The sequence below is a fragment of the Copidosoma floridanum genome, unplaced genomic scaffold (genome assembly GCF_036245765.1).
Source record: "Copidosoma floridanum isolate Cflo_tuat_1 unplaced genomic scaffold, Cflo_Japanese_pri ptg000008l, whole genome shotgun sequence".
Lineage (NCBI taxonomy): Eukaryota > Metazoa > Arthropoda > Insecta > Hymenoptera > Encyrtidae > Copidosoma > Copidosoma floridanum.
The window spans coordinates 6,437,908-6,465,443 of record NW_028321885.1 but is presented as its reverse complement, the minus strand read 5'-3'; the positions used below and the strand labels follow the sequence as shown (position 1 = coordinate 6,465,443).

The 27,536-nt window shown below is 32.8% G+C and overlaps 1 protein-coding gene across 2 annotated transcripts in view; it reads right to left on the bottom strand.

Annotated features, from left to right (window-relative positions):
* Window positions 1-27,536, bottom strand: part of TfIIS (RNA polymerase II elongation factor) — a 77,981-nt gene that overhangs the window by 21,380 nt on the left and 29,065 nt on the right. Inside the window, exon 3 of one of the 2 annotated variants that reach the window (XM_014363179.2) lies at window positions 14,034-14,389. In XM_014363179.2, coding sequence (XP_014218665.2) covers window positions 14,034-14,389 — 356 coding nt within the window. The remainder of the gene's footprint in view (window positions 1-14,033; window positions 14,390-27,536) is intronic. The other variant, XM_089589200.1, reaches the window with a different exon arrangement.

Sequence of the window (27,536 nt, the reverse complement as noted above, 5' to 3'; positions counted from 1 at the left end):
GAAATAGAAACCTAGCACTGACAAATTTTATTTTCAAACGAAGCTTAATGAAAGTAACCTTATTTAGACTAAACATACTTTCTTAGAATAATTTTAAGCCAGAATCTGAGTATGTTTAAGTGCACGGATTTTGCACATGCCTAAATGCGAGCATATGCTGCAGTCTTATGCACTTGTGTGGTTTGCAGAGATAGTATTTTTATAACACTTGAAGAGCCTAAAACCAAGGTGGCACCCATCGAAATATTAAGTATTCTTCGCTTCAAGTTTGATGCCGCTCATTTTCTTGCCAAACTTGTAAGCCACTATGTGTCCACTATAAGTACTCTCTTTGGGCAACCTTTGAAGCCAATTTATTTTCTGACACCATGACTTCGGTATTCAAAGCCTACTGGCACCACGTTAAAACTAAAAGAAGCATCACGGAGGTAGCCTCAAGAGGTGTCTCCCCTGCCTTGCTGAAAGAAAAGCAATGGTTTAACGGGCTAGAATTTCTGCGTTTTCTCGAAATCATCTGTCCATAGCTAAAGCCGGATGAAACAACTTTGGTCGAACCCCAGCTTCAAGTATGTCAACTTACAAACTCTCAAACGACCGCCTATAATCACAAAGCTTGAGCTCTTTATCTGGCATACAGTGATTAGTCTAAGTTACTGAGAATTACTGTTTTCTGTATGCGCTCCATTTATAACTTGATGAATCAATGTGTCCTCACTGCTTCTCGAATTATTAATTTAAATGACTTGAAAACTCCTTCACGGAAAACCAAAAATTTGCCTTTTATCATCTTGTTTAAAGCTCTTCAAAGGGATACTTCGATTCTCCTGATGTCTATGTTAGACAATGCTCACTAACTTTGGGTTCAAACTCATCTAAAAATTCACTACCTGGCTGAATATAAAGCATATTCCCAAATTTACATAGGCATTAAAAGTCAAGCAGATCCCATAACCAGTTCTTTAATTAAATTACGACCTATCGTCATTAATAGACTACTAAGAGTAGGTGGTAGCTTAGTTAATGCTTCAGTCGAGAAAGGTGTTAAACATCCACTTATTTTACCTTCCAAAAGTCATTTCATCGACTTAATAGTTCGTCATCATCATCTATTGATCTTGCACGGCAGAGTGCAGGTTGCGCTGGTTTCAATTCTAGTAGGATAGAGTTAGCTTTTCGATTTGAAAAATTGCTTCCAACGCGAAAAAAGTCTGGGTAGTAGTTAAGCGGTTTTAGAACAAATCTTAATAGTTTTAGACTCTAAATTGTGTCAGCTAACGGCCAAAAAAAAAGCGGCAGAGCGGTTGGCCGCTAACAAACCTTGGAGCTATGATGTGGAGAGGAGGCATGGCTTACGGCGGCGGCTCGCCTCTCCACCGCATCCACGGAACATAGCTGTTTTTTGACACAAATTTTTAGCATAATTCTGAAATGCCAAACGGAACGACGTTTTAGTAGGTTGTAGAGTAACTCTCTGCGAGTACAATGCCGTTTGAAAAATGGCAACATGTTAAAAAACCAGCCACATCAAACTTTTGAAAAAGCAGCAGTTTGCAAAAAGTTCTCAACCGATTGTCTTAAAATATGGTGTGGATGTGAAGGATGTTAAGGGACGCAAGATATACCTTGTATTTAATTTTCAAGTCTTAATATCTACAGAAACGCGAGTTATAGATTTAAAAAAAAAATTGGTCCTATGTAGCACTTTTTTCCAAACTGCGAAATAACGGCTGGGCCGATTTTATCCCACCGGAGCTCATTTTCTTCGTCTTGAAATTGCGCGTATCTTTTTCACCACTACAACTTTTTTCGTCCGACTCACTAGTTTTTTCCTAGACGCGAAAAACTATTTTTGGCCACTATTGCCATTTTTTTGGTTATTAGTTGACACAATTTGGAGTCTAAAATTATTTAGATTCATTCTGCAACCGTTTAACTACCACCCAGATTTTTTCCGCGTTTGAAGCAATTTTTCAAAAATAACCATGCTTTTTTGCTAATTCTATCCTACTATTCGTCGATGTAATGTAGATAGTGTGTGGTCAGCAGGTTAGTAGTGTCCTGCTTCATAAATGCATATAATGTAGAAGGTATATTGGTCAGACTCAGAAGAAGCTTATAAGTAACTTACCCAGACCTCGAGTAACTTCTACGCCTGCCTTTACTAAGACCAGAGTTAATTATGCTGGCCCATTCTCAATTTGACAAGCCCAAGTCCGCCGTCGTGCTACTGAAAAGGGGTGCATTGCCGTATTGGTATATATGGTCACAAAGGCCGTACATCTCGAAACAGTAGAAGGTTATTATTCTTAACCTTTATCGCAGTTTTTCATCGATTTTCTAGTCACCGAGGTTAATGCACTGACATTTATAGTGATCAAGGCACTAACTTCGTAAGCATGGCTTTAGAACTTAAGGAAGCTTTTGCTCAAACTTTATCCTCAAGGAAATTAGCCCATCCATTCTTAAAATGGGGCACAAGTTGGCACTTTAACTCACCGTATGCTCCCCATTTCGGAAGGTTGTGGAAAGTAACCGTGAAGTCCAATAAATTTCACGTTTAACGAGTCATTGGCGAACAAGTTTAATGCTACTTATCGTTGGTGCTCCCTCACCGAAGGATTAATTTTGTTTTCATACAAAACTGATAGACTACTCATCACCATTACTTGCTTATCTATGAATGAATATAATCATTGTACAAAAGCAAAAAGTGGTTGGGCACCTTATCGTTACTACTTATTTACATAAAATTAAATTATGTATTTATACGAACATAATAAAATTATTGTAAACGCAGATGATTACACTGTCAAACTTTAGATTTGTTAAACAACATTTCGGTCTGTACAGAATAAGTTCAAGGCCGTCATTAGGTTCAATAATTGGTCGCACAACAGGCGACGTTAGCACCGCCTAAGATATTCAATCAGCGACTATATTAGTAGCCACCGATTACGGGAACAAACGCAGAGTGTATTACTAGCTCGATATCAGACTAGCACTATGTCGATTTATTATAAACTGGCTACAGTGACAAATTTTTCAATTTGGTAACAAATTAGTGATAAACTATGGTGCTCGTTAGGATCGGAAAATTGACCTTAGCAGTGCTAGCTTAATATACCTCATAGTTTAAAAGATATATAGTTGAACATACTCTTCACAATTTATTAGTTATAATTGTTACACTTAAACTCACAAAAAATTAACCAAGAATCCTTGTTTGCTTGTGTAATTGAAAAAAAAGTAATCTACTCTACAACATTTTGTATGTTTTTGAGAAGCGTGATTTAAGTGAGTTAATAAGTACAGTTAGTTTTATTCTTTAACTAGTGTTTTCTCTTTAAAGACGGAAAAATTATCTGCACCAGAGTATTGAAATAACTTAAGGTTTTTATTTATTTGAACTCATATATTTAGGACGTATATTACCTAATTTTTTTACTCTTGTAGATTAGAGGCTATTCTTATTGAGCACGACAGCGTCCACATTTTTATTGGAGTACTAGCTACACGGAAAGAAATTTCAAGTGGTATCACCTTTGACCCATGGAGCAGTAAGCTCGAAGTGTGCAAGCGCAATTTTCACAGAGCAAAAAGTGATACTCCTTGCATATAGAGTAGCAGGTACTCGATAAAAAGAAGCTGCTAAAAGACTTAAGGAACAGCACCCCACTACATCAAGTAAAGCAAACCGATTTTTTAAGTATTCCAAAGCCTAAGAGCCTTATTTTAAATTACTCAAAACGCACACTTGGCCGCACTTTTACTTATCTACTAAGCTTTTTTAATTTTGAGAATATCATCCCAAGTATTTTGAAGCATTAAGTATACTACAACTTAAGAGACTATTTTAATGCTAAGTAATATGAAGCGGTTTGTATCCCTTGCTTTTATTCATTTATCAAGTATCCATTACTTTATGTGCTTAATACTGAGTTATTAAGAGCGCTCGCATATGCACGCATTTATTTATTTACTGAGTATTTCTTAGCTTCAGAGCATAATTTTGAGCAATTCGAAGCGATCGCTTGGCTAGCCTTTATTAGTTTACTGTTGATTTTACATTTTAACAGCCTTATCTCAAGTATTTTAAAGCGCTTGCTCGTGTGTGCTTTTGTTTATTTATGATGTATGAAACAAGCTCGAGAGCCTAATCTAAAGTATTTTGAATCGCTTGCCTGTGTAATTTTTTGTTTATTTATTAAGAATTTTAGGAGTGTCATTCCAAGTATTTTAGGACGCTTGTGTACATTTTCATTTATAGAGAAAATATATTTATTATAAACAGCATAATTATAACAATTACCATACAATTATATAATTATGCTATGTATTAGTTTACTCAGACGACAAGTTGTCGTTATGGATATGAAAAACTTAAGTTTGACAATTGTAGCAGATTTTTTTTTTTTTTTGAGAATAGTATTGAAAAACATAAACAACATTGTTGTTGGTTATTTTAAACTGTTGTCATATTTTTGAATGGTATTTTAATACTGAACAAAAGTGGTAAGTGATCCAATGTGCTGTGAGCATTGGATTATTATTTTCTGCATCTATGAATATGCAGCATTACCATTATTTCCTTCCATTTTTCTCGATGCAAATATTTTTACCAAATTTTCAAAGATATCTACTTTTAAATCAATTCTAAAGTTACCTACATAAATTGAGTTATTGTATGTTAAAAATGGCTTGTAGAGGTGGGCCGCTTTGAACAGGGAGGGGGAGTTGGGGGTAATGAGAGTCACTTTCCAGTGAGTGAAGACGATCTTTCAAACTGAATAACGTTGGTGGTATCGCACCCGAAGCTGTGGGAGTAGAAGGATCGCCGTTCCCTTCAAAGTCCAGATCGTCGTAAATGTGTGGCGGCTGTGCAGTAATCCTTAAAGACCGGGGAGGTTTAGTCGCCAGTGATATATATAAATTTGTTGCAAATTTGTCTTGACTACATATATTTTAACCTCTCTACTCTCGCCTGGGTCGTTTTAAGTCGCCTCGGTGATCGCCCCTGGGCTGAGATGCCTCCGGATCCTGGAGGAGCGGCAGCACTTGGACCACACTGCGGATGAGGGGTTTTGGCCCTTCTAGAGGCTCTGGACTAGTGGCCGGTGACAAGGTACAGGAGGGGGGGGGTCCGGCCTTCGGGGGGCGAAGGCACTCGGGTTAATCGGGGTGGTCCTGATCCGTTGGGTAGGATCACCTCTTATCGTCCCGAGGGGTATGGAGGAGTACTTTCGAAGAAGTCTTCTAGGAACTGTGTGGCTACGTATGGAGTGGGTTTCTTTGGGAGGGACTCTAGGGAAGTTACCACTACGTGTGAAATACAGTCGTCTACACGCTGCCCAGGGGTCAATTGCCTCCATTCTTGCTTGAGAGGTGGAGAGGTCGTGAACACCTGGTACATAGGAGATAGGACAGAAGGAGAGAGAAGTAGAGAGGTAGAAGTTAAGTGAGCGAAAAGTTTAGCATTTAGTGTTTTTATTGAATATGTACGTATTTCTAACACTGCTTTATACGAAGACAGTTGGAAAGAAAGAGATACAGCAATACACGTATTTGTACGATCTAAGGCGGATGATCTTGGAGCATCGCGCAGCCCTTTTAATGTACTGTAAGTTAATTTTTTACTTGTGATGTTGGCCAGAAACTAGTGGTTGCCACCTAGTAGGTAACAGGTGGTACTATCAAGTGCAAAGTTTGAGATCGGAGCTGCGCGCGACATTTCAAAATCAAATGTATGTGAAACGATGGAATTCAATGAATAATAATTGTTTTAATAATTAATAGAATAATACCCTGGACGGTTTCATGTAATTCTTACCTAAATTAGGGTTGACTGTCAACACACGTCAAAGCGTACAAAAAAGCTGTATATATATGATGTCTCTGTAAAGCAACTGCATTTACGAGCTTTCTGCGTATTTGTGAGGTATTTAATTAGTTTTTGTATAAAAGTGTGTTAAAAACACTCACAGACGTGAGTGATATGTGTCGGAGTTTTACTGTATCGTGTAAGCAATTAAAGTAACGTCTGTGAATTTGTTACTTTAATTAAATAAATTAAATTACGTAAATTTTTGTAACCTTCGTCTATAAGTTGTGATGGTTTTTGCACTCAAACTTACTTGTTTGTTGATAGCAGATAGTTTAACGCCATGAATTACATAATGATTCTATTTCTTTCTTTTTTTATCGTTATACTGTTCATTGCGATTTTTTTTAGTGCTTTCGTTTTTAATTTTGATGACAACACAAACAAAAAACAAGCGACTAAAAGATAGCACAAGGAAAACAACAATAAACAAGGAAAACTGATTCCACGATCGGGTATTAAAAGATTGGTTTGTAAAATAAGCGACTGATAAGGGACGGGCTCACTGTAAAGTTTACCAAAGAGATTTAAAGTTTTTTAGTAAAAGTGACTTATTTCCTACGCATAACTTTTACCTACGTCCATAATTTTAATATTGGTATCGATTAAGGTGCCGTTGGAACAGTTGTTAATGAACGACTTTATTTTCAAGATAGAATTCACGCCGTTAAAATGCGAGTATCGATGTTCGACTTTTAAGCTGTGAAAAATATTCTAGTGGAAAAAGATAATTATGCAAAAGTCAATAATAATGTTTTGTTAAAAAAGAAATAAAAAATTTGTAAAAATATTTTTTTAATAGTTCTTATCACTCGGTTTTCATTGATACAAGCACTGACATTGAAAATAGAAAATTACTTTGTGTATGTACAGTATTTTCCACAGCAAACAAATTCTGTTGTCCAACATCTCTTGCAATTGATTGAAATCAATGGTTAGAAAGGTACTGCACGAGAGCTGTTGTGAGTATTTAAAAAATTCTTTGGAAGATGTTACTCATTTAATCGTCCACAATGATATTTGATTTATAATAACTTGCTCATACTGTGTACTCGTATTTATCGTGTGGTCCAAAGCGTACCGCGGAAATGTCGGAGGATTTAGAATATTTAAATTTGCCTGATCATAAAGCACTCGAGTCATCAAGAAAGCAATGGATTAAAGCTTGTTTAAAAGTTGAATGGCAAGATTGTTTTTTATAATAAACGTTCAGGGCGTTTCAGCGCCCGCTCTCGCGTAAGTGTATACCTATATATGGTCACTACACGCTGAGCCACGAAACGTATATAGGTATACACTTACGCGAGAGCGCGCGCTGAAACGCCCCGAACGTTTATTATAAAAAACAATCTTGCCATTCAACTTTTCGACATTTTCTTTTTTTTTGGAGATTGTAGAGGAAGGTTTACAGTTTATGATCGTGTGTTGTAACATATAAAAATATTTTCATTTAGCACTTTCGTGGAGCCATAAAAACTGGAAAAAATGCATTTTTTGAAACTTTGGGAATTTTTTACTCAAAAACAGTGGGGTTTAGGTATATACATTTCAATTGGTTTTTTGTTCCAAATGTGCCAAAGAATCTGAAAGTATTTTTTTCAGGTCGAAAAAACAACTTGGACGAAATTGTTTATAAAAAAATTGTTTTAACAATACCTGACCACATTTTTGGGTGGCAAGATGAACTTTTAGGTACATTACTATATTTTGAACAAGAATGCACAAAAAAATTGGGTGCGAATAATTTTTCCCGGTTCATCACTGTTTGAGCCTGGTCTACAAGCGAACGCTTCAAAATACTTGAGATAAGGCTCTCGAAATATAAAGTCAATTGTAAATAAATAAAAGCTAGCCAAGAAAGCACTTTGAGTTACTTAAAATGAGGTTCTAAAGCTTCAGAATACTTTATAAACAAATAGAAGCGTACATAAGCAAGCACTTTTAATTACTTAGTATTTAGCTCTCAGAATAATGAACGCTTCATAAATGAATAAAAGCAAGGGAAAGCAAGCGCTTCATATTACTTAGCATTAAAATACGCTCTTGAGTTGTAAAATACTTAATAAATAAATAAAAATGGACACAATCAAGCGTTTCAAAATACTTCGAATGAGGCTCTCAAAATTGTATATACTTATTAGATAAATAAAAATCGGGTAAGCCAGCGCTTGGTATGGCCACTAGGTATTAGGCTCGCAAAATTTAGAAATATTAAATGAATAAACGCAAGCGAGCGCTTTAAATTACTTGATATGATGCTCTTAAATTTTAGAATATTAAGTTAACAAATGAAAGCGTGGCTAAGTAAGAGCTTCTTAATAATTAGTAATAACATACACTCTTAAGTTATGTAATACTTCATGAATAAATAAAACTGCATATAAGTCTGTGCTTCAGATTACTGGTTATTGCATAATAAGCGTGTTGTTTATTTACTTAATGAGGAACGCGTGGACAAGCAAGCTCATGAAGCTCCTGGGTATGAGCTGCTTAAAATTTGGTTTATTTATTATGTAGACAAAACTACAAGCAATGGAGTGTATTGGGTAGCTAGCAATAAACTGCTTTAAATTTAGATTTAGAAGTATATTTAAGGATGTGTTGACCATGCACATTGGGTTACTGTAGTGAAATTTTTATTCATGCCCGCTTTTCTGTAGTTAAAAATGTGATATCAGCCACGCGTAAATAAAATAATTAAACTCGCTAAGTGATTCTACACCAACTTTAAAACTACCACGCAACTTCAAGTTTCGTAACTTGATCTACCGCTAGGCGGTGCTACATCAAAAAATCTCTACCCACTACTAAGTCAGCGCACCGTAGGCATTATAAGAAGGGTCTACAGGCCCATGCAGTCAGTAGGTAGTTGGCGGTCGAGAGCATCATAAACCTTAATAAACTAGCTATTCAACCAATATTCTCGGTAGAGTGTTTTCTTAGCGAAATGCCCTCTCCCGATACTAACGAAGGATAACCTAATAACTACAACCTGGAAAAGCCTTCAAGCAGCTGAGAGGGACTTCTCAAGCAACAGCCGCCACAACAGACATCGTCAGAGATAACCACATCAAGCAGCCAGCCCCCCCACCCTCCAAGGTAGCGGAAAAAGCTTTGTAGTGGCTTGTATAAGTGACATCGAGGAAGTTCGGGGAGGCCTAGGGCTGTCTATCAGCGATTACATTGGATTGTCTCTTGCTAAGGCCTATGCCGCTATGGTAACTCTCACTAACCAAAACAGATTCTCCAACAGTTCAGTGGTAAGCCAAACGGAACTTGGATCATAAACTTGGCGTGGGGATCGAGGAACCCACACGCATACCAACACAGTTACGCGTGCTGAGGCAAGAAGCCAGGCCGACATCGCAGGTTTACCGAGATGGGAGAAGATTGTGAAAAAATCTGCTAGACAGAAAGCTGTTGACGCCCAACGGATTGCTTAAGCTCGTCTCCGTAACGACCCTACAATCCGGAAACCTATGAGGTCAGTCGAGCTTCCTTCAAAGCCTTGAATCAGCGCAATCCCACCAGCGCACACTGGGGCCAAACGAAAACAAAATGTTCAAAACCACCTACAGCCCTCTATTATGAACCAATTTTGGATTTTTTTTTTCATTGTAATCTTCAGATGATTTGCAACGATCGCTCTTTGCCTGATTTTCTTTTTTCAATTTTACAAATTGGTAACCTAACCTCTAAAGTAGGAAAATCCCATTCTATGCCATAATTATGACTGTATTGTCAAGTTAAAATTTAGAAAAAATTAATTACCCATGGTGAATGTGTTTATAAGCAATGTTCAGTGGAAATATAAGTTTGAAAAATGGTTTTCAGTATTTTGAGGTTATGTCAAAAAAAAACCGTAAAAAAAGTTCAAAACCACCTACAGCCCTCTATTATGAACCAATTTTGGATTTTTTTTTATTATGAATCTTCAGATGATTTGCAACGATCGCTCTTTGCCCGATTTTCTTTTTTCAATTTTACAAATTAGTAACCTAACCTCTAAAGTAGAAAAATCCTGTTCTATGCTGTAATCTTACAAGTAATAGCTAGTGGTGCCCCAATTAATGTAGAAAAATTTTCTCAGTATACTACTGAGACAGCTACTTTGTATATTAAACTATACAGCTGGTATTACATGCCGTCTTCTGTACATAAGCTCCTCTTTCACATTGCCCAAATAATAGAAAATTTTTCTTTGATCCCCATAGGCCAACTGTCAGAAGAGTCTCAAGAAGCTCGAAATAAAGATCTTAAGTATTACAGAAAATTTCATACTCGAAAGTGTAGTAAAATCGCCACAAACACTGATTTGATACATAAAATTTTACTAAGCTCTGATCCCTATATCTCAAACTTACGTTATAAGATGAAAAATATAAAGTTAAGCATAGATAAAGACGCAAAAGTTTTATTATTAAAAGAAGATTAATGCTGTATGTGTAAAGTACTTGTAAGTTTAACGGAAAAATTGTTGTTCATTCGAAGTAGTGTGCGCGATCAGTACATTATTATAGTAATTTTTTAATGAAACAATTCTATAAAAAATCGTGTTATTATTAGCACAAAAAATGATTTATCAACTTTTAAAGTTAGGTTACCTTTTAAAAATGAACATTGTAAGGAATCGGGCAAAAAGCTATTCTAGTGAGATATGGAAAACAATAATTTTTTTTGAAATTTTTATGTTTATATCACATAGCATGCACAAATTAAACTACCAGTAATTTTATTAGACATACCCTTACATTACTGAAAAAAAAATTTTTTTATCTTAGATTTTTACTGACATTGCTCACAAACACATTGACCATGGTTAATTAATTTTTTCTAAATTTTAACTTGACAATATAGTCATAATTATGGCATAGAATAGGATTTTTCTACTTTAGAGGTTAGGCTACCAATTTGTAAAATTAAAAAAAGAAAATCGGGCAAAGAGTGATCGTTGCAAATCATCTGAAGATTACAAAAAAAAAAAATCTAAAATTGGTTCATAATAGAGGGCTGAAGGTGGTTTTGAACAATTTTTTACGGGTTTTTTATCCGACATAACCTCAAAATACTGAAAAGCACTTTTCAAACTTAGATTTCCACTGAACATTGCTTATAAACACATTCACCATGGGTAATTAATTTTTTCTAAATTTTAACTTGACAATACAGTCATAATAATGGCATAGAATGGGATTTTCTTACTTTAGAGGTTAGGTTACCAATTTGTAAAATTGAAAAAAGAAAATCAGGTAAAGAGCGATTGTTGCAAATAATCTGAAAATTACAATAAAAAAAAAAAATCCAAAATTGGTTCATAATGGAGGGCTGTAGGTGGTTTTGAACATTTTTTTTCGTTTGGCCCCAGTGTGCAGCGTCGAGTTTATCAAACCGATCTTGGACCCCGTTGCTAAGGAGGAAGGGTAACACCGTACGGTCACTCACAAGCAAGCTGGACCTATCTACGACCAACGAGTACCAATTAGCGGACGAAGCAGGACACGATGCGACGCCTCTCCTGAGGATTCACCCAGCAGCCGAGCTAAGGAATTTTTATCTGCCTACCTTGCACAGTTGACTTTGTCAACAGATACTACGGACGAAAAACCACTCTCCGTAGAACATAAACATTTCAGTGTTTTAGAAGGAGATCCTGACAACAAAGAGCCTCTCTAGCGATTCGGAGAAACGACCGTATATCAGATGTATGAATAAATATCTCAATATTTTTAAGTATGAAATTAAACAATAAAACGAAAAAAAATAAAGTCAAGTTTTGAAGTTACGATCTTTGGACCCAAAACAAAGTGTGTATCTAACTGAACTAACATACGACATGACCTGATGATCTAAAAACTTACATACTTTTATAGTATGTATCGTAGCTTAACTTTTACTTGTGTATGCTTCCGTCGATCAAATTCTCATTTCAATTTTACATAAGTCGTACGTACTTCGATGCTTTACTTTTTTTAAATTCATGACGAAAAGCTTCTAAGTGTTGACATACAAGTGTGCCAGGTCTCCAGAAGTTAGTACGTTGAGTTTTTGTTTATGTTTAAGTTAATAATGAATCCAGGTATGTGATCGCTTTGGGTAACTTGGGATTAGCTGCTTGGAATTTTGTTTATTTAGGCGTTCTACAAAAGTGCAGAGAAGCAAGCACATTAGATCATTAAGGATTAGGGGTTTGGAATTTTGTGTATTAGGTAACAAACAAAAGTATGGACATGCGAGCGTATCGGGTTGTTTGAGAATTTATTAATTTAGTAAACAAGCTTAGTAAATAAACGAAATTTCAGAGAAGCGAGTGCAGTGAGTTACTGGGAAAAAGCTGCTTGAGTTGTAAGCGATTATAGATAGAACGTTATTTAAATAATATTAACTTCATTCAGTTAATTCAGCTTATTTACATGGCATTAGTTATTAAGATTTGAGGTTTTTGGAGATTCTGCGCTGTGTCTTCGAGTTTTGGACGTTTAAACGACGCGCAAACCGTTGGTCAATCAGAAGTTGGCTGTGCACAAGCGTGCGCTAGTTCTCACCACGATATCAGAACGCTGGACCGCTTTGGCCTCAAAGAATTTTACCCAGCAGTAGTTCACGGCGCCAAGCACTAGAATAAGTATACTCATACGTATAATACGTGTGGATCAACCGTACACTATTACAAAACTACGAAATGGTACACGAAAATGAAAGTATTTCGTCAGAATCTCAAATGGTTTTAATTTCTAAGTGATCGAAATATTTTATTTATTACAATTTTTTTGGCAGTCTAAAACTAAAAAGTTTTTTAATATCTCATTAGCCACTTGGCCACGACGAGGCTCTCGAAACAGTGGTAAAAAGTAAACTCCAGTCGTAGAATTGCAGTCAGTAATATCTCTACTGATCTCCGGTTCTTACATCTTCTTCTAAATAGTTTAATATTTAGTTATAGTTTAATATGCTAGAAAACATTCAACAGCTGCAGCATGAAACGACGGAAGCAATTTTAAATTCATGCTCTGTGTAAAAATTTATTTTTTATATAAATTTCCGTTATGTAGTTCAACGAGTTTATGTTTATAAACTGTTCATATACGAATACTCTGTATACCCTTCGTAAAAATTCATTTTTTTGTTGTATATTAAAATACATTATTCATTTTTTCCATAAAAACATTGTTTTACTAACATAAAGATATAATGTGCTTGTTGCATTAGTTAATTAAATGTGTGAAAAAGTGGATCTCACCAGAAGTGTATTGGATTAAAAAATTAGAGAATAATATGGGCTAATTCATAATTTAGAGAGTAAGGGGTTTCTAGTAAGTTACAATGTGTATGTTCAGCTAAGCAAATGAGAAGCAAGATTCCGCTCGTAAAGAGAGTATTTATATTTTATAACTAAGAGCCATTTAGGTACATAGTTATATAATGTTATAAATAAAGAAATTGACGCATTAAAAACTTCGTACAGATAAAAATTTTCAACATTGTTTAATAAGTCTGCCTATGTATTAATAGGTATAAGAGATTTATTATCTTGTACGTACATGTATTATTAGTATGTATAAAGTAAATCTATTCGCTTCTTCGGCGGTGTAGAAAAATAGGTAAACAAATTTTTAATTTTGAAAAAACTTTTTCTAATATAAAAAGAAACATAATAAAATGCACATTGTAAGTAAAAGTACAGTAATAATATCATGAGCTTTGATGGATAAACGCTGCGTTATAGAAGTATTTTTAATAATTTAGAATACTTGTAGTATAACAGATTTCAAGCATTTATGCGTATCGGTTATATAAATACCAAGCATGCTTCACCGTCTTCCACACTATCACCAAACGCATAATAATTTGGAAAAATAGTAAGAGCAAAGTCAAGTAATGGATAGTACTGTGGTTGTTGACAGTTTAGTAGTCTTTTAAATAAAACATAACCGGAAATTATCGAGTGATGTTTATTATTTCAATAAATAAAATGACCTTTACAAATATGCTTTAAATCTGATTAAATTTTTAAATTTTCTACTGAACATTCATGAAAAATTTTATAAACAATAAAGTAAGATATAGGGACTCATAAGACTATGAATAAATAAAACTTTTAAAATTTCATCTCATGCTTCTATATATATATATTAAATTTAAACATAAGAAAACTTACCCTATTTCTGTATTTATTGTCCGTATTCTTAAATTCTGCGAATATAGCATCTTCTAACTCTTCAGCTAGCTCATCTGGGCTAGCACACCCTTCGATAACTGTTCCATCTACTTTCAAGGCTGAAGCTAGTAATTCTCTACATTTCAATCGCACTGCATCTGTAGTTGTGGGAGGTGGAAAGGAAGATTGCTTTTTCAAACTATCTTTGCTTATTTTTTCTTCTTTCGATTTGTATTCTTTATTTTCAAAAAAAGGTTTATCGATTTTGGAGTCAGCGCCGTCTTTTTGTCGATACAAGTTTTCTTCCCTTTTTTTAAAACTACTATTTGAAGCATCTTTGCAATCTTTGTTTGACCCTATAAGTCAAATATCATTCTTTAAATTCTTTAATGTTAAAATAAAGTTTTTTAATTATAGTCACAAAAGACGTGACACTTACACCAGACGCCAGAGATTTTTGTGCACTTTTTGTAATACATACCTGGAAAGTTTTTAGTTCTTTACTTAGTTATCTAAAAAGTAAGCCTAGATAAAGGTTCCTAAGCATTTTTGTTTAACAGTAAAATGCGTTCAAGGTTTAAAAATCTTTTCAAAATCGGTTTTGAACTTTTCGAATACTTGACGATTTTTTTTTTCTTTTATTATTTGCAAAATGTTCCTACACTTGTACGAAACAGTTAAACCTTTCAAACCAAGTCAGAAATTTCAAAAAACTACCAAAGTTTTGTACCCCGTTAAATTCTGAAAAAATATTGATTTCGACCGATTTTATGACGATTTTGTAGTGACACTACTTTTAGACACACGTATAAGACTATATAACTTTTTTAATTAAACGTCTTAAGGATTGGCTTTTGTATTGTTAAAAAAATTGCTATTTTTTATGATTAAGAAAAAAAAAAATGTTGTAGCATACTCAGGAACCGAGATAATTTTTTTTTTTTCTTAAAATTCATAAGCCGTTAATTATCGACCGATCAGGCTAAAACTTGCAAATATTATTGCTCAAGACTTATTCATTCATAAAAGAAAAAGTAGCATCTGTATGCAGTCAGATAATAATGAAATCCCGGTAAAACAACCACTACTGTACTCGCAATGTACCCCAGATTCCTAGTTTCAGTGGAGGAAGGAGTTTCAGCGGCGGCGGCTCTCCAAGCGTAGCGTGACAAAAAGAGATCAAATGGTTTCATATCTTCAATGCTTGCTAAAATATCATTTTCTCAGCTTTTTCTGCACGTAAAAGAATCCTTGTGGAATAGATTTAGGTTAACTCGACGATACATAATCGATGGTTATTCTTGTAATTATGTACGATAGAAATTACTGTCAATAATTTAAACTTTTTATTTAGACGTCATAAAGACGTTGTTTTTAATGATTTATTTGATTATATATTAAAAATAATTAAATAACAATAATGTTCCGTGTTACATAATACTTATATATTACCATAATCAACTTACAGAAAAATTTGTTGAATCATAAAAAATGTTAATTATTGTGTAATTTACAACTATATTGAAAACAATAAAAAATAACAGAAAAATTTATCAAAAAGTTTTTTTTTACTTCTAAATATACAGTTGACAAAAAAATAAAAAAATACTATTACCATAAAAATTTTCCTGTTAATTTTCATTGTTTTACGTGCAGAGGAAGCTAAGAAAATGATATTTCAGCGAGCATGAAAGATTTGAAAATACTTGCTCTCTTTTCGTCAAGCTGCGCTCGGAGAGCCGCCACCGCCGCAGAGGCTCTCCCCTCCACTAAAACTAGGAATCTATTACGCGCCGCAAGTACAGTAGTGATTGTTTCACTAGGATGTTATTATCATCCGGCTGTATACAGATTCTACTATTTTTTTAATGAAAATATAAGTATCGAACAACAACATGTGCAAGTTTTAGCGAAATCAATTAATAATTAACGGCTTAGGAATTTTAAGAAAAAACCAGTGAACACTGGGTCTTTGGGTACTTAAGTATGAAGTAACACTTGTATAAAATTATATGGCAAACAGTATATTTATAAGTATAAAAATACCTTCTATGAAAAAATATTGTGTACGAAGGTGCTGCAATTATCGTGGGAATGGGTACACCTACGTTGATCAAGTATGATTTCAATTAATATTTGATGAGTTAACGATTATAAACAATATGTTAGGGGCACGATACAATACAAATAATACATACGCTGGTTAATACAAGACTGCGCTTTCATTGAATCTTCCGATGGTTTCAAAGCAACTTCCTACCGCCTATACACTGATTACATCTGTAACGTCACGCTCACATTTTATGCGCTTCCATACTTTTTGCTTATCCATATTTAATACCCAAAATATAATTGTATACAGAAAACTAAGAAAATCCATCCTGTAGTATAGTTTTCTTCAATAGGGTAGTATTACATGCCAGTGAAGGTCCCTTCAGAACGTTCATCACACATAGGTTTGTTTGACAGATATTATTTAAACGAAAAACGTATGTTGAAATGGTATAAAAAATACCCACAAAAATTGCAATTTGTTTGACTGTGCCATTATTTTCTACATGTTACATTTTTTAAAAATCGGTATTTAACATGCAACCTTATCAAAAAATAACGTTAAATGGCATTAATATGATTAGTAAGAATCTCCCAATTTTTTAGGTACAAAAGATTAATTTTAGATAAACCTATAAAATTTTCAAATAGACCCACAAGTTGATTTTCAAATAAATTTAGAAAGCGGGGATGAAGTGTGCATAAAAGCATGTATGTGAGTACATCCACATAAAAAAAATAATTGCTAGCTTTACTGCACACATTAGCGTTCTTCTCACTTCTCTGAAGTTTTCCCCCATTGAGTATGTGAAGAACACCCTTAAGTCAAAGATCACTTCAATAACAATTGAAAAATTGTTAACAAATAAAACACAATAAAAATCAATTATTGTACTTGTACAGTACAAAAAAATTTGTTTTTAATTTTTAAAAATTTTGAAAAAATAAGTAAAATTGGATAAACATTAATTTATTGTAAAAGTAACAAAAAAATTACTATGGAAGAAATATTTATTAATAAATTCGAAATCTGATCTACTGAAATACACTAATTTTCAAGTTTTTAAAAAAAAACATTAAAAACAAAAAACTATTATATCAAGTAAATCATTTATTAATTTAATTTATACCTATATTAAATAAATAAATAAACATTAAATACAAATTTACATGAAAAATAAGTTACGAACTACATAGTAACATGCAGTAATTGAATTTCTTATTTTAGGACCGTTCGTAGTAAAGGGTCAAAATCTGAAATCGTTGATTTACCCTCGCACATAACGCGCCTGCAGACGTATAATTTCAAAAAGTTATGTCGGATCTTGAGCATGCTAGGAGATTTTTTCTTTTCTTAATTCACAAAAAAAGTAACTTTTCAACAGAACAAAAGCTAATCCTCAAAACGTTTAATTGAAAAAGTTATATGGTTATCTTCGTGTGTCTTAAATTAGTGTCACGATAAAATCGTCATAAAATCGGTCGAAATCAATATTTTTTGAAAATTTTAACGCGATACAAAACTTTGGTAGTTTTTTGAATTTTCTGACGTGGTTTAAAAGGTCTTAGTATTTTGTATAAGTGAGGGACACTTTTCAACTTATGAAAAAAAAAAAAAAATCGTCAATTACTTAAAAAGTTTAATACCAACTTTAATAAAATCTAGAGCGATTGTTCATATTACTATTATTGACAATTGCAGAAAATCTTAAGCTTCTAGGTATTATTGTTCTTGAGATATTAAATATGTAAAAAAGCACATTGTACAAACTTTGTACGCTTTATACCGTTAAAAAAAAGGCTTAGCGACTTCTACCTGGGCTTACTTTTTAGATGATTAAGTAAGGAATAAAAAACTTCTGAGACATGTATTACTAAAAGTGCACAGGAGAGGTAATTTAAAGCAAAACGTGAACAAAATCACTTTTTTCGATAAATTGTTAAATTAAAAAATGAAGCACAACTGTTGCACAGTGCGGGTAACGATAACCGTATTTAACGGCAAAAAATGCTTAAGAATCAATTAAAACATTGGCACTGCCTGGCAAATGCACATTTTTATATTATTCGTCTCCAGCGTCTGGTCTTATTAAATACTAATAATAAAAACTAGGAATAAAAATATTATTTTTCTCTTACTATTTTATTAAATTAATCGTGTTAAAAACAATTTGCAGCAACAATGTATAAATAATAATGTCTAGTATGTTGATATAACATAAAATAATTTAATTATTAATTTTTTCAAGATAAAAACCATACTTAAGCAATTTAGAAAGTGTCAAGAATCGGTATGCAAAATTTCAGCAAAATCGGTTGAGTAGTTTTCACGGTTAGCGATTACAACGGTTTTAGTGACTGTGCTTTATATATAATTAAAATTAAGATAAGATAGTAAAAAGAATAAAATAGTTGGTACTGCAGTGAGATTTTGATTAAGTGTTATTTTATGTTAATCATTTGCATAAAACTTGGCACTTAAAGTATGGAGTAGTTTTTCTATATTATAGAACTAATCAACTTCATTTTTAAAAAATAATTATTACAATATTATTTTTTTGACAAGAGCTATTTATTTTAAATAAAGAAAATGCAAAAATACACACTGTACGAAGGTTCTACTGCCCACTTCTTCCAAGCTGACTGGCTAAACCTAATTACGCTTGATCGACACGAGCACAGTCGTGGTGAAATACTTTTCCTGCGATTGATGGTGAAAATTGCTGATCTTTCGAATTTGACATTACATACAAATTTCTGTCGAAATTATGTACAATATTTGTATTCCCAGTAATGAATGTTGAAATTGTTTACATTTTTGGGTGTCATATTTACTGCGAGTTTTTGTTGTAAGATTAGCACTTTATAAGGTAGTTTGGAGGTAAGACGCGTAGTTGAGTTTTTCGACGGTAGCTCTTTTCGAAAGAGGTAAGTTACATGTCACGTGATTGCAAAACCAGATATAAAAACTGCTCAGCGTTTGCTTTTTTGCACATGGTATGCGTTCAATTTACAAATGTTTTTTGAATAAACATTGATTCAATTTATTTTTACGTTTTAAAGTTATTTTATATTGCTATCATTTAAAATAAAAAATAATAATAACAATAATAATAAAAATGTTGACATGTAAGTTGAATTTATCAGAAATTTTACTTTTTCAGATGTTTTTCTGTTCTTAACACATGTTTTTACTTACTCCGGACTAAAATACCATTTAAATTTTATAATACAAACAATGAAAGATAAAGAGGGTAAGTTGAAGCTATTTGAAGTAATACTACCAGCTAAAGTTTCAGCTCTCATCTTACACTTTTATAGCTTAATGGGCTTGTTTTTGCTAATAGATGGCAGTAGCGAGGCCAGGATGGATTCTCATAGAAAAATAACTACATATGCATTAAATTTATGGAAACAACTCTTTGAAAATCTTACCTGGGCACACTACCGCCACCTGACGGCAGAAACAAGCCCATTAGTTGAAATCATGTTATGTTACATTATTTATTGGAAACAAAAATGTGCAACTGACGTAAGAGTAATATTTAAAAAAAATGTAATCAATAAATAATTAATAAATAACTTATCATTCAACATTTTGTAAGTTTAATTTATCAGGTAGACGTGTTAAGTGGCATCTCTTTAACTTCTCAATCTTAAGCCCCACTCTTTATCAAATACCAATAGTATTATAAGTGATAAATCATGTTTCGTGGAAGTGACAGTAATACATAATAATGAAAACGACATAAGGAGACATGATTAAGCAATATGGATTAAAAATATAAAAATAAAATAGTTATACCCTAAGAATAATAATAAAGATAGTTTAAGTACATGATTTTCGAGCCCAGTGAGTTTACAAGAAAAGTTGATTGTCTTCAATCAGTGTTGACTTCGTACTTCTAGGTAATCTAAAAGTCTTATGGCTGTTAATTCCTATACGAAGTATGATAGAGGCAAGGTCTGCTTAAGGCTTCGATGAAATTTAAATACTTCGAGATAGAAAAAAAACACAAAAGGTGGTGAGACTTATAGAAGGATCAGCTTCAAAAAGGTTTTTATAAAAATACTCATTTTTTAAAAATTATTATTCTTTTATGATTTTTCATCAATATTATTACATATTTAATAATAAAAATAAAAAAGAAAATAAAATATCAATAATATTAATATTATTTTATTTGAAAAATTTATCACGCGTACTGTTGGCGTCTCATTTTACATAACTTGATATTTGACTCATAGAATGTTCGAAAGTTCTTCTTTACTCATGACATTTCTCGTTTACCATGATTTTTAAATTTTTTAACTAGGCTGCTTTTTTAAGTCCAACGTAGACGTGTTACGGTTTGTAAGGGTTGGCACCAGTTAGTGCTTAACTAGATATCATCTGTAAATCACACTTTTTCACAGGTATAGACCGACTCCTTAATTTCTTGTCTCATTTATACATATTTACTAGTAGAGCTTCACCCCCCTGCACGATTTACACACCAACCCCCACAATTATTTGTTATTCCGTGCTTCTTTAGGTTGTAACAAATATGTACACACAAAAAATGTACTTGTGCAATAAAAGATAGTTCTTGCTCAAGATACGTGCAATAATGAGGAACTGTTTTGATGTATCTCCCATTTTTATAACTTTTCCAAATCCTGATATTTCTTCCATGATAGTATAAGAAGCATTCTTCACTATAATTCTCTACCAACATTTCATGACGTACCCGATATAAATCATTATCTCCCTCTTAATAAAATTCTGATGGGCATCAGCAATCCATTTTTAAATAAACCTACTAAGTAAAGCTTTATGTACATGTTTTTATTTTTTACTTTTAAGAAGAGAAGACTATTTTAATTTTATCATACTCGACGTGAAATACAAATCGTTACTAAAATTTCCGATACATACGCATCCATCTGACAGCACAATGAATATTATTCAAATAACTGAACCAGTTTTGTTAGTTGACCTTCTTCATAAGTCAATACTTCCGCGGTTTGTTATATTGTACAATTAAGTTGTATGTGAATTCAAGTATATACTAGAGTCATATAAGCTAATAAAAAATAAAAAATTTTCACATACTTTATCATCAATACTACCAAAAAAAGTTAAATGCACCAAGAACTATACACTCGCATAGAAATCAAAAAAGAATTAATGTAAATTCATTCATGACCCTACTCTTAGTTGTATGAATGACTGAATTATTAATTATTCGCACGTAGGGTAACTGTGGGTATTACTGGCACTGCTCTAATTACTGGCAGTCAATAGAAATAAATACATACAAAATTACTTTATAATGATGAATATGCAAAAAAAATTTTGACGTTAAGTAGATAACTGCACAAATATTATTCAATCGCGTATCAGTACGAAACTTAAATTTAAATTATTTTATCAATGATGACGCAGATGGGTGTGTGATTCTCTCTAAAAAAATTAAATTTTACAGCAAAAAGCGACTTGCTTTCAATGGTATTTTTATTAATACATATGGCAAAATCACACAAGAAACAATTTCTTGAATTAGAAAAAACCCTCAATTTTTCGATACACATCACTATACTTGCAATAATCGTCAAAGGTTCCCATAGCAAGTTAGTTATTAACAGATATTATGGTACGAGAATGGGGTACTTTATAAGTAAGAAACAAATTGTTCTACAACATTTACTGTGTTGCATGTGCCAAAATTTTAACGATTAGTAATGTACCCCTCCAAAATTACTTTCCCTTCGGTTTCTCAATCAACTTGTTATTTTTAAGGTTCATTTTGTTCCTTAAATAATCTCAGATAGTTACCATCAGAATTGTTCATAAACATTTAATGCATAAGAAATAGGTGAGATTGTCCATATGATATCATGTTATCCCTATCATTTCCCTATAAACAATTACACATTACTACTTGTACATCAAATATTTTCAAAAATGTCCGGTGGTAGCTTTATCTGAAATCACTAAAAGGATGAAACGAACTTTGCAAATTTTAAATTGAATGAAAAACCAAGAAATGAATAAATTTTTAATACTTGATTTATAAAAACTGAGACTTTTGCACATGTGATGTAATAAATTTCATAAAACAATTGTTTTCTTACTTATAAATTACCGTCTTTTCAAGCCGTACTTCCTCTCTACTAGTAAAATGCCATACTAACCTTAAATATATATTATAAATTTAGGGTTATATTTATGCTGGAGAGCCTCCTTAAGGTAGGACACTAATGCTGCTATTAAAAATTTCATTGTATTTTGAGAAAAATAATTGTCAAGACATTTTAAATGGTGCTGTTAGATTTTTGATTGTCAAAACTTAGTCTTTTGAACTTTCCAGAGAAGAAAATGTTAAACCCGATTTTATTTATAAAAATATCTCATAAGATAGGAAAGGGTTCACAGATATTTGCAATAACTTGTAAAGCATTACTAAAGTTGTGTGGCCCATTTTAAATCATCCCAATATTTCATTTTGTTCCAGTTTACTGATTGAATACAAAGATGTTTAAAAAAAAAATTAATATACATACATATGATGTGTACGAGATAGCCCTAAATAGAATTTGATAATATGAAGTGTAGGATATTTATTTTTAAATAATACCATTGATTACCTCAAATGCAGTGTTTTGAAAAGACAAATTTAATCAGGAAATAGCCGTGTTAGTAAAGTAATAAGAACTAGTTGAAATGAAGCTATTCATTGGTTCAGTGCCTGCCAACTATTTCCTAGCTTTACTAAGTTAAAACTAATATAGTCTTCACTAATTTTGATAATAAAATTTTAGAAACTGAAGCACTATAGAAAGTTAATAATTATAATAATTTGTGTTTTCTGAAGCCTACATTATATATTTGATTTTTGTGAGTAACCTTAGAGATTTTTTTCGTTATTTGCAAGTACGTTGTGTTTTTTTTGACGTAACCAAGAGCGCTGTAATTGTTTTTGTCACAACCAAATGTACTCTGATTCTTTTCGTTATAAACAAGTACGCCGTGATTCTTTTCATTGCAACCTAAAGCGCTGTAATTGTTTTCGTCGTAACCGAAAGAGCCGTGATTGTTTTCGTCGCAACCAAGTACGCTATGATTTTTTTGTCGGACCATATTTGGCTGCAGTTCTCTTCGTTGCAACTAGGCATGCTGTAGTGTTTTTTGTCACAACCTATTGCGCTGTGATTCTTTTCGTTTAATTAGTGCGATGAGATGATTTTTGTCAGAGCATATAGCGCTGGAATAGTATTTGATTGAGGCGTCGATATGTGACTTCAGGATCTATTTTACTCGAACGTCCGATAGCTAAGATGGTCAAGGTTTATGCCACTGCTCGTATTGTTTGGCCATCTAAAGACCGATTTCAACTGTTGGCAGATTTTTTTTTTTAATGCGATTTATCATTCCGGTTTCATTTCTTTTTATTTGTGTTCTATTAAAATTTATTAATAATGTTTAAAAAATTTTTTTTCCTACACGTTAAAATAAATACATTTTTAATATCTGTTCTATTAAATAGTTTGGTAAGTTCACACTTTTCGTTAGTAAAAACATTTTGTAATTTTTTATTTTTAAATTAAAAAAAATTTTTTATTACCTTTCCACGTGTCTCCAAAATGTGCGCCTATATGCTGATTTCCAAGCAAAGAGCTAGTACCCGACATATTCGATGCTTGATAGGGTTAATTGGATGAACCTCTTATGTCAGATAAGTAAAAAGATTGATTTGTGCAACATACATGCTCTTGTCATGTTCTTACATTAAGATGAATTTACTTAAAGGGTCAATTTCAACCAAGCAAGTAACAGAGATAGACTGCTATAATCACCTGGAAATGCAAGATATCCTAAATATTCAAGAGCTGAGTGGAGAAAAAACATCTATGAAATTGTAAAAATTTTTCTTCTGTACAATACTACATGAGAGTTTTTTTTTTACGCAACTGAACTCTAAATTCTTTTTTCTTGAGCAAGAGTGTTATAAATATTAACCTATTTGGTTTATTGCACTGGCTTTCAGGTTAATGTGTTAATCAAATGTGAATTTAAAACATTAGGTTCAAAGTATTTGTAAGCAATCAGGCAGGCTAGACGAATCATTGGGCCTTTTTAGATGTAGTGTTATTTTTCATTGTCGATTGATTAAGATTTGCCATAACTAGAAATGCTCATTTTTTTACGTCTACTTAGACTTCAAATGTGGTTTGTAGTTTCTTCTTTTCTGGATTCAAAGTATTAAGTTAATTAATTTCATCGAAGCAAGAAAGACAGATTACTGACCACCTGAAGATACAAGATATCACCAGTCGAAGAGTAATGTCAACTTCTAGGGTCACCCTAATGAATCATAAGTTGCATGGAGAGAAAACAACACCATACATAAAATTTCAACTTTGTTTTCCTTAATTCTGCATGAAAGTATTATTTCGTGGGGTAAATTAAAAAATGTTCTTTCCTTTAACTAATGAGCAATGAATAATAAGCTGTTAAGTTCTTTATACTAGTTTTTTGTACTTGTTATAATCTATTTAAGAAAAAAGAGAGAATAGCAAGAGACTAACTGTAAGGATGTGCAAGTGTAACATAGTATAAAATAAATGTATTTATTTAATAATACAAATAAGAAAGACACATAAAAGCTGTAAGGATTTTTCAATAAAAAAGAGCTCACACAGGCTCAAGGTACGCCACGCTAAACGTACCACGCAGGAGTCAAGCAGTAAGTGTTCGAAATTCTGGCGACAAGCCGCCGTATGTTGACTCTCTGCCTCTTTCTTCTATTCGACTACTTCACTCGCGATACATAGGATGACTAGAAATATGCATAGTAGATGGCGCTTCTAATAAAGCAATCTTTATTAACATTTCTCACTTTCTTAACATGGAAACGCTCATGTTTTTTATTCACAGAGATCTCAAATGTGGTTCGTGACTTCTTATTTATACCAAAAGTCTGGATTTAGTTTATTTGGAAGATACATTTTCATCGAAGCGAGAGAGAAAGACTGCTGAATACCAAGAGGTGTAAAATGTCACCTGTCAAAGCGTAATGGCAACTTTTAGAGTCACCTTTATGAATCATAAGTTGAATGTAGAAAAAAACATTATCTATGAAATTATGATTTTGTTTGTCTTAATTCTGCGTTAGAGTGTTTTTTAGTTAGATGGATGGAAAATTTTTTTTCTTCAAGTTTAAGTGCAATTAATAATAAGCTGACTAGTTTATTACGCTTGCCTCTATATTAAATAGTTTATTCAGAGGATCAAGCAATTTCATCAGAATGGCAACGACTGCTGAATATCTGGCGATGCAAGGTAGTGTCTCCTATCGCAAGCATAAACAAATAAAAATAAATAATGCTCCGAGACTCAATTGAATCAATCAAGAGCTAGCTGCAGGAAAAAATAATCGTTTATAAAATTGTGACAACTTTTTTTTCATAATTTGATAATAGGAATCAAATTTGAATAATTTCTATTTGGTTTTGGGCAAAAGTAAAAGAAAAAATAAGCTCTTCACAGAACTAGCTTTAAAGTTAAGCTCCAATCTAATCAGGAAATTCTACATTAACTTTAAAATGTTCATGAACAATGAGACGGACTAAAGACATTTTTGGGCTTCTTTTTAAATGTGGAGTTATTTTTAGTTGTTAACTGATTAGACTCTCATATTAAACCTAGTTGTTCATCAGATTTTTTATATATTTTGATTAATGACATTCTACTATCATGTTAATATGAACATAACCATGAGAAAATATTTATATTAAGTTGCATAACAAATTGTTATCTGTAAAATTTTAAAATAATGGTTAGTATTTGTCAGTTAATTTTTTTCAAATAAAACTTTCGACTGTTATTGAAACTTGAGTGTTGGTTTATCGACATTTCTCTTTAATAACAACATTGTATCATATATTAGTAATGACAATGAATTTAAAAAAATAGATTTTTGTGAATTTTGACGTTTTGACATCAGAAATTTCATTTTGCGACGTAAACAATTGTAAATATCTCAGTCAATTTTGCATACTTTCTTTCCCAAAAAACGTTATTGCATTTGTCATAAAACGAAGTGATTTAAAAAAAAAAAAGAATGCTCTAAATCACTCTGAAGCAAAGATACAAAAAATACACTAAACATTAAAAATGCTTAATTAACAAATATTTACCAAGTATGTATTCATAGCATTATAGGAAAAGTTTTGATTCACTCAAAATGAGAATTTTTATTTTTTTAATGCAACGGACGCTCAAAAGTAGAGTTGGCATTTTTTTTTTTTTTTTTTATACATTTTTTTGGACAAGCGACTTACGTCGAACTCCATCCCGAACTACCAAGACTGAGAAGTGCCACCGTTAAGAAGATGTTCTAAATGCTAACGTCCCCAGTGAAATATCAGGAGACGTGTAAGGCCAGAGCACAATCTGCTCTAGCATTTTGAGGTTTCATGGCCATTCTTCAAATGGTACCAGAGCAGAGTATGCTACATCAGCAAGCCAGGGAAAACCACCCTGAGGAGTTCGGGCAGCCACAACGGCCGCCTCCTCAGTGGTTTGTCCCAATGGCATACCCATACGGAAGGCATTATCCAGGCCCACTTCCCCGACCAACAGTGAATGGTTGGTTATCCGAAGAACGACCCGAAGACGAGATATTCTTTGGCCAGCGGCGTTCCTCCTTCCAGCACGGTCCCCGTACCAAACGACTCTGATGGTAAGAGTCAAGCTACCCGTAGCCAGCTTTCCATCATCAAAAATAATAATCAAGAATTACAGGAGTATCACCACTGGCTGTTTTGAGGGCAATCATAAGTATTTACATTCCTTACTTAACCCTCAATCTAATCGGTTTTTTTAGAGCCACCTAACGTTAAAGTTCTTTGCCAACAAATACATTTTTACTATCAATTCTGGCAAGGATTTGTTGACTTAAGGACTGTACAGACACAAATTTTCTTGCAATAAAAAATTTTACTATCAGTCTGTTACTGCAAAAACGCCGATGTCTTGTACCTCGGCTTCACAGTGAGCTAGAGCATACTTTTTTTAAATTCATGTTTTTTATGACCTACGCCATAATGTTTGTTGAAAAAGAAAGTATGCAAAATTGACTAAGATATTTGCAATTTTTCAAACTGCAAAATAAACTTTCTGGTGGCAAAACGTCAAAATTCACAAAAATTAATTCTTTTTATTTGTAATCATCACTAAAATTGAATGCAATGTTTTTATCGAAGCGAAATATCGATAAACCGGCCGTGAATTTCGTAATAACACTTGAAAGTTTTACTTAAAAAAATTAACTAACAAAAAACTAACAATTATTTTGAAATTTTACAGATAGCCATTTGTTGTGCAACTCAAGACATAATTTTGTCACGGTTATATTCAAATTATCATGATAGTTTATTTTTGACGTCGAGCAAAAGTATTTCTGT